Source organism: Microtus ochrogaster, linkage group LG5 (assembly GCF_000317375.1).
Source record: "Microtus ochrogaster isolate Prairie Vole_2 linkage group LG5, MicOch1.0, whole genome shotgun sequence".
Taxonomy (NCBI): domain Eukaryota; kingdom Metazoa; phylum Chordata; class Mammalia; order Rodentia; family Cricetidae; genus Microtus; species Microtus ochrogaster.
Genome location: NC_022031.1, coordinates 40,928,990 through 40,937,233, shown reverse-complemented (window position 1 = coordinate 40,937,233; position 8,244 = coordinate 40,928,990). Strand labels below are relative to the sequence as shown.

Sequence of the window (8,244 nt, the reverse complement as noted above, 5' to 3'; positions counted from 1 at the left end):
TACACACCGATACCCATACATACAGGCACCCATACACACAGGTACACACACAGACAGGCATCCATACACACACAGGTACACACACAGACAGGCACCCATACACACAGGTACACACACATACAAGCACATACATACACACACATGTTTTTAAATAAAAAAAAGCCTCTCAATTGCCACTGCTTATGGAAAAATAAATAAATACAAACCAACTGAATTCCTTTACAGTACTGTTTTAAGGCCAAAGCAGTGCATGAAGGCACCTGGCATAGCACTTGGCCAAGGATGAGCATGGTAGGAGTCTGGAGGAAGGATGAATGGATGCATGGATGGCTTTCAAAGTACAGTATCTACCACAGCTCAACCTTGCAGGCCAGGTGCCGGACTGAAGGTTGAGGCCCAAGGAAACCCCCATGCCTTGTCTGAGAGGACACAGTCTATCCTGGAGGGGACACACGACAGTGGGGTGTGAAGTGGCCCGTCACACTGTGTTCACAATTCCTCAGGAAGTAGCTGTGTTCATCCTGCTCCTGTCTTTCTCTCTTTTCCATTTAGTCTGGATGCCCAGGCCCTGGGATGATAGCAGCTACGTTTAAGGTGAGGTTTTTTCCAATGTAACTTCTCTGGGAGGCTGAGCTGAGTCATCCAAGCATACAGTGAAGATAAACCATCATAATCAGAAACCCTCACTACAGTGTGATGGGGTTACAGTATGGCTGTAGAGATGGCTGCAAGGGCCTCTGAAGAGAAATACATGGAGGATACTGAGCCAAGGCCATGTCAGCCTTAGAGAAGTCTCACAGGAAGGGAGACGTGAGACCCAAACAAGCCTACAACCCTCAAGAAGCCGTTTCAGACCAAACCCAAGTCCTGGCCAACATTACAACAGCGAAGGAAGGTGGAGATACAGTTCCGCTGGTAGAGACTGTTTAGCATGCACAAAGCCCTGAATTTGATCCACAGCACCTCGTAACACTGGTTGTGGTGGTACGCACCTGTAATCCCAGCACTCAGGAGGTAGAAGAAGGAATACCAAAAGTTCAAGGGCATCCTTGTCTACACAGCAAGCTCTGAAAATCAAAATCATTTTGATGGCAGGTTGTTGAAAAGATAACCAGGGCATTCACAAAGTGTAGCATTCCCTGAGTGCTCACAGACAGTATCGTTCACGGGTAGGACATTCACAGACTGTACTGTTCACAGTGTGTAGCATTCAGAGTGTAGCATTCACAGGTTGTAGCATTCACAGGCATCTTATTCACAGCGTGTAGCATTCACAGATAAGGCATTCACAACAAGCAGAGTAAGCACCATAAACTACAACAGAAGACAAGGAGACAGCTGGGCTTCAGCTTCTGACCTTCCATGACTACCACCATGGGGTGTGTGTGTGTGTGTGTGTGTGTGTGTGTGTGTAAGCATCAAGGGTGGCAATAGAGAACTCTGAGGAACGAAGCTAGCAAACTCTCCTCGTGATGTGACTCAGTAGAGGTTAGGAGGATGACAGTGAAAACCCCTAAATAATATGGACTTGCTCTGGCCAGAACTATAGCAATATTCCCATAGGTCTTTGTACATCCATCAGTCAAGAGAAATCAAAGAGAAGCCCAGGAACTTAGGGTAGGAGGGGCCAGATGACTACCTGGGTCCTCTAAGGCCCAGAGATAGTAAAATGTTCAGGAAAGAGAAAAATAATCAAGACAGATTTGCAAATAGAACATTGAGCTTATTTTAATTTTAAAATGAAGTTAATTCCCATACCCTAATTAAGAGTATAATTCGGTAGTAAATCAGTACAATTGCAACGTCGTACAACCATGTCCACTGCCCAATTCCACAACATTTTCAAGACCTCCTCAAGAGGAGCCCAGTGTCCACAAACAGCCATTCCCCTCTTCCCCTCCCCCCGGTCCCTGCTGGCCACTGCTCCGCTTTCTACTACGAATACAGGTTTGGGCATTTCAGCACGAGGCTGTCTTCTTCCTCTCTGCGTTCTGTGCTCAGGCTCATCCATGCTGCACCTGGATCAATTCATCATTCCTCTAAACAGCTACAGTCAGCGGCTTTAAATACACCTTTAGAGACCCCTAAGGTTTCCTGGCAATAACTGGAAGGTTATCAGTGAGGCTGGACCTGGGGACAAGGTGGGGAGCACTCTGAGCCCAGCCACCATCTGTACTTTAAAAAGAACAGCTCTGACTTAACCACTTTATTTGCTGACATTCCTCGTAACTCTTCATTTGGAACTCGGGCTAAAGTCAAATTCTTCCATCCAGTGGCGGGATGTCGCGGAACTGCAGGACATGGCTGGGCTTCCAAGGAAGGTGGCCAATCTCAGGAGTTCTTCTCTGGAACCTTGATGGTGACAGTCTTCACCTCCGTGTAGGCTCTAAGCCCGTCTTCCCCCAGCTCCCTCCCGTTGCCAGATTCCTTAAAGCCTCCAAACGGCGTGTGGCAGGTGACGATATTGTAGGTGTTCACCCACACTGTCCCAGCTTGCAGGGCCTGGGTGAAGTATAAGGCCTTGTCCAGGTCTCTGGTGAACACAGCCGCAGCCAGGCCATACCTGGTGTTGTTGGCCCTCTGAATCACTTCCTCGATCTTCTTGAACTTGAACAGAGGCTGCACAGGCCCAAAGATCTCCTCTCTGGCAATCTTCATGTCGTCCTGCACATCGCCAAAGACTGTGGGCTTGATGAAGAAGCCACGATCCCCAAAACGCTCCCCACCGCAGAGAAGTTTTGCCCCCTCCTTCTGACCAGCCCGGATGTAGCCCAGGATTCGTTCAAACTGTTCCTTGTCCACCTGAGGCCCCTGTTGGGTGTCCAGTTCAAAGGGGTTCCCCACTTTCCTCTGCTTAGCCTTCTCCACAGTCCTCTCGAGAAACTCGTGATAGATGGATTCTTCCACAAATGTCCGGGAACCCGCACAGCAGCACTGGCCCATGTTAAAGAAGAGGGCTTCGTGACACTGGTCTACTGCATGAGCCATATCAGCGTCTGCCAGCACGATGCTGGGGCTCTTCCCACCCAGCTCCAAGGTGACTCTCTTGAGGTTGGAGTCCCCAGCAGCTTTCTGGATCAGGTGGCCCACCTCGGTGGAGCCCGTGAAGGCAACTTTATCCACATCCATATGCTGGGCTATAGCTGCTCCTGCGGTGGGGCCATAGCCAGTGATGATGTTCACCACTCCCGGGGGAAACCCTGCCTCCTTGATGAGGGAGGCCAAATACAGGGCAGAAAGTGGGGTTTGCTCTGCCACCTTCATGACCACAGTGTTGCCTGTAGCAAGTGCCGGGGCCAGCTTCCAGCCTTGCATGACCAGTGGGAAATTCCATGGGATTATCTGGCCACAGACACCCACTGGCTCATGCCGGGTGAAGCAGAAATGCTCGCCATCCATAGGGATGGTTTTACCATGCCACTTGTCAGCCCAGCCAGCAAAGTAACGGTACACCTTGATGACCTCATCCAGGTCCAAGACATAAGACTCCTGGAAAGGTTTCCCATTATCCAAGGTCTCCAAAGAGGCCAAGTACACCCGATCCCGTTCCACGAGATCAGCCAAACGGTTCAGCAGCCGGCCCCTCTCGGAGGCATCCATTCTGCGCCACGGGGACCCCAAGCGGAAGGCCTCCCGGGCTGCTTTCACGGCCAGGTCCACATCTGCCCGGTCACCTTCGGCCACGTGCCCGATGACCTCGCCTGTGGTGGGGTTCACTGTGGGGAAGGTCTTTTTGCTGACTGCCTCACGCCATTCATTGTTGATGAACAGCTGGTTGTAGCGAATCTCTGGGTTTGGGATTGGGTTCGGGAGAGCAGCTACGGTAGAGTAGGAGGGGTGCCGACCCTGGAGGCAGAGCAGCCGGTGCGCCAAGAATCGGACGCTCAGCATGTTGAGGACCTTGGAGCAGATAGAAAAAAAACAAGGCAAACTGGTGAGAGTGGGCGGGGCTACCTGAAGGCCCACTGATACCAAGGAGTGTATCCTCCTGAAACATAGGCCGTGGGGTACAAAAGCCCGAAGAACTCTCTGGTCCACCCATCATGTCCCCCTCAAGTCTGCCCCCCTTTCGCACCTCTTCTGGGTCTCTTGTGAAATACCACCTGCTCTGCAAGGCCCTTCTTGGTCCTCCCGTTGCAGTGTCTGGGACCTATAGCCCACACTTCTGAACAGAAATTTAAGGCGTTCATGAGACACACCAGATACGATGTTGTCTGTGGACAGATAGAACGGTTGAGGAAAAGCCCACACTATGGAAGTGGGGCAGAAAGGCCAATGTGTGACAAAAGCCATGGTCCTCTGTGAACCTTTAATGTTTGAGCAGCTAAGTCTCTTCTCTCCAGCCCTGCTCCCCCCCCTTTGGGAACAGTTTTTCCCTTAATTACATGTCTCCGAGTCTCTGTTCCTGCTACAAACTGTGTGCTGCTGCTTAGTTCCCTGTCTGGGGACACAAGAATCAGGAGCTGGGACAGGGGGTATAGCTCAGCTGATGAGAGTGCTTCCCTAGCTAGGACAAAGGCCTGGGTTCAGTCACTGATGGGGCACCTCCCTGTAACCCCAGCCCTTAGGAGGTGGAGGCAGGAGGATCAGGAGTTCAAGGCCGGCATTGGCTATGTAGTGAGTTTGAAGACAATCTCTGACACGTGACAGACTATCTGAACAAACAGACCAACCTAGGAACACCTCTGAACCCCTAGATTATTGCTTCTCAACCTCACACGCCACAGACTATTTTTACACATGTGTGTCAGTGATGGTGAGCTCCTCCTCCAGGCCAGGGACTTTTGCAGCTGTCATTCTATCTACTGCTAGTGTTACAGACCCAGAGGGAAGGGACAGCGAGGAGCCAGAATTTCTCCAGGAAGCCCCCTTCTGAGGTTGACAATACCCCAGAGCCTCAGAAGATATGCAAAGTTCCAATTCGTATCACTGCTGAAATCTGCACACACAGACCTCCTAGTCTGTTTCACCCTTTCCATACATTCTTAGTGCGGCTACAGGCAAGGTCAAGAGAAACTAAGAACTTTTCTTTTCCCTAGTTCTGGCCAAAACCATAAACAAACCACTCTCAAGCTGGATGCTACAACTCACAACTATAACCAAACAAACACTTGGGAGTTCAAGGTCAGCCTGGTCTACAGAATGAGACCCCTCCGTCCCAATGAAACAAACAACACAAACCTGTATCCCTTTACTAATTCCGCTCTCCCATCAGATTCAGGCCTCTGGTTCTATTGGTTCTGGTGCCTAGAACTATGCCTGAGACACAGTAGCTACTCTATAGACACACTGACTGACAAGCTAAGGGAATGTGGAGATTTCCATAAAGGACACCAATGAACTGGCCTGGGACCTGAGCAAGAACCCTAGAGATTTGGAACCTCAGTTTCCCCACCTGTAGAGTCCCCCTGGGGTTGGTGTTGAATGGGGTCTTGCCTGGATAAAACCTGACACACCTTGCCCGGGCAGTCGTCGGAATACTCAAAGCCTCGGGAACCAGCCTGGCACAGACCGGAGCACAGTGGGAGGAGGCTTACCCTTCTGGGGTACAAGTCAAGCAGCAGCTGAGATGGGTCTGTTAGTGCCAACTCCGCTTCTGAAAACATCAGACTTTACTAAAACGACTGTGGTAAAATGTAAACAGTACCTAAACTCTGTAAGCAACTGCCAAGCAGCGTTTCTGGTTCCTGCTTAGCTATACAGCTCATCTCTGGCCAGGATAGAATAAGCGGGGCCTTTTCTGGCTCACACGAGTCTTGCTCCACCCAACAGCAAAACATAATTGCACCAGTCTGACCCCTGACCTCCAGCCCTTTCCACCCTCTCTCCATGTGCAGGGAGAGGAAGAAAAATCCATTCAGGAAAACAAGGCTGCAGCTAGGTCCCTACCCAAGCAGAAATTAATGTCTACCAGGAAAGCCCTCCCTGGGAACCTGGTGTGTGTGTGTGTGTGTGTGTGTGTGTGTGTGTGTGTGTGTGTGTGTGTGTGTGTGTGTGGCAAACTGCTCTTAGGTCACACCAAACCTCTCCATCGCTTTCATTTTGCACAGAGGAAAGTCGCTAGTCACACGTTATCCCGCTTTTCAGTTTGCGGTCTTCTCACGGGAACTTCACCAGCCTCCCTGAAGCCCTCAGATGTTGATAGTCACTGGAGGGGACTACAAAGATTCAGGGACCTCTCTAAGAAAGTACTACAGAAGCCTCTCATCCTCGAATTCCCAAAGGCCTAGCTTTGTTTTTCCTCCCTAATACCGGATGCTCGGTACCCACTGAGCGAAAAGCCTGCAATAGGTAACCCAGGAACACCCACCTGAGCGAAAGGTGCTCAGGGCCCAGCTTCTCACTATGGCCAGTGGCTCTTGCGGCAGCGGGCCGGGTGGGCGAGGGTGAAGGAACAGAACCAAGATGAGGTTTGAGAGGACTGTGCATTCCCCATCACCTCCCCGCCCGAGACAGATAGAAAAGGGGAGGGAAAGAGGCGTGGAAAGGGCCCTGCAAATACACCCGGGGGAGACCAGCCTTTCGGGGACCGAAGGGGTGCGGTGCCCCAGCGCGGAGGGAGGGCGGAGGTAGCTACCTGCAGCGGGCTCAAGCTCAGCGTCAGAGTCTCACTCAGGATCAAGTCCAGGTACGGTTTAGCGTTCTCGGATCGGTCCAGCTGCTGTGTGGAGTCGCCTCCGGGCATCCGCTGAGCAACCAATGAGGTTTCGCTTCCAGCTAAGCTCCGCCTGCTCCCGGGACCGCCCCCTACTGAGGAATCTTGGCTGGGGATCCAGATTTTGCTTTTCTAGCCTTTCTTGGCCCAGTATCCTGCACCCTCCAGAGGTCTCTGATTGGTCTCCCCTGAAGTAGGAGGTTCGAGTCTGAGAGACTAAGGACAAAGCCTTTGGCAATGAAAGAGGGACTCAAAGAGGGGCAGGGTTTTCCCAGGATTACAGCCAGGCTCCAACCTGGAGACCCTCCCTAAAAGTCAGTCATTGACAGAGCTTGCTTATTTGATCAGCTTTTTTGTGCCTGTTAGACTAGAACAGTACTGAAAATTCCAGCTCTGAGAATCGCAAGCAAAGAAACACTCCAAACAAAAAACGGGCAATGTTGTTTATTCTACACTGACCGTCAGTCTCTGCTTTTGAACTGAGGATGGACACTGGGCCAAGACTCTGAGGGGTTTGCAGGAATTGGACATTTTAAAATAACACACATTAAAAAAAAAAACCAACCTAATGCAATCAAGAAGACAGTGGAAGTGACCCCTGTCGTGAATATTTCGGTGCAGATGTGTGGGTTCACGCGAGTCCGAGAAATGAACACTCAGAGACACATTGAGAATGAACTTAGCCGCTGTGTGCTGTGGCTGCAGAAGGCTCGGACTCAGTGATCTGAAGCCTTGCCTTCACCACCCACCCCCAGCATCTTTATTTTTTTCTTATATTTACACTTTAGCTAGATTTCCATATCTCGAAACAAACCGATAGAAGCTTTCGACAATACAACGCCAGGTGCAAATACCCGATTCAAGAGGTACCATGGTTTTCTGGGTTTCTCCTGAACCAAGTTTTCCATGGGAAACTCTCAGTCAAGATTCACAAGGGGCAACAAGAGGTATTTGTGACTCAAAGGAAGGCCTAGGGGCTGTGTGAAGAAAACTCCAGAGCCAGGCCAGGTATAACCTAGCAGGGTTTCACGGCTAGTGGACCTTACTGGTGATCCCTCTGGCACCCCCTCAGGGGACATTCTACCACAGACCCCCAACAGGGAAAGGTTGGAGGCCATATGGTGTGAAGAGTCCTGGACTGTGTTAGACAGCTGGTTACAGATTAGCAGAGTTGAAGGTCATTGGGAATGGGGACACCACCCTCATAATCAATGTCTTATAGGATCAGACCCGAAACTGCAGGATTTTATGATCGTCATAGGGGTGTGATCTTTATCACAACTTCCACACTGCCTGGGGTGGGGAAGTCATTAACAGATGACTATCTAAACAACTGTTACATGTTTATTGCCTAGCTTCAAGCTGTCTGGTAAAGAGCAAAGACACACCATTCTCCCCTCTTTTAACAGTGAATCCAAATGGACGGAATCACCTGGCCGGGGAACACTCCTCAGAAACAGCTGTCTGCTCTAGAGACTTGGGAAATAGTACAAAGTCTCCCCAGAGGAGGGTCCGCACAGTGTCTCTGACCGCTGTCTGTTCTCACCCTTGGAAGTGTTCTGCTCCCCCCCCCCCCCCCCCCCCCCCCC

At 50.8% G+C, this 8,244-nt stretch overlaps 1 protein-coding gene across 1 annotated transcript; it reads right to left on the bottom strand.

The window, feature by feature from the left end:
- Positions 1-1,706: 1,706 nt before the first annotated feature.
- Aldh1b1 (aldehyde dehydrogenase 1 family member B1) lies at positions 1,707-6,668 on the bottom strand. Its single transcript, XM_005362129.3, has 2 exons — positions 6,578-6,668; positions 1,707-3,900 (listed from the first exon to the last, which is right to left on the bottom strand). The coding sequence occupies exon 2, from the start codon at positions 3,889-3,891 to the stop codon at positions 2,332-2,334; it is 1,560 nt and encodes a 519-aa protein (XP_005362186.1). The 5' UTR covers positions 3,892-3,900; positions 6,578-6,668; the 3' UTR covers positions 1,707-2,331.
- Positions 6,669-8,244: the final 1,576 nt, after the last annotated feature.

Bases quoted from the DNA above. Each gene is read 5' to 3' on its own strand.
- Aldh1b1 (XM_005362129.3), bottom strand. From the start codon at position 3,891: ATGCTGAGCGTCCGATTCTTGGCGCACCGGCTGCTCTGCCTCCAGGGT.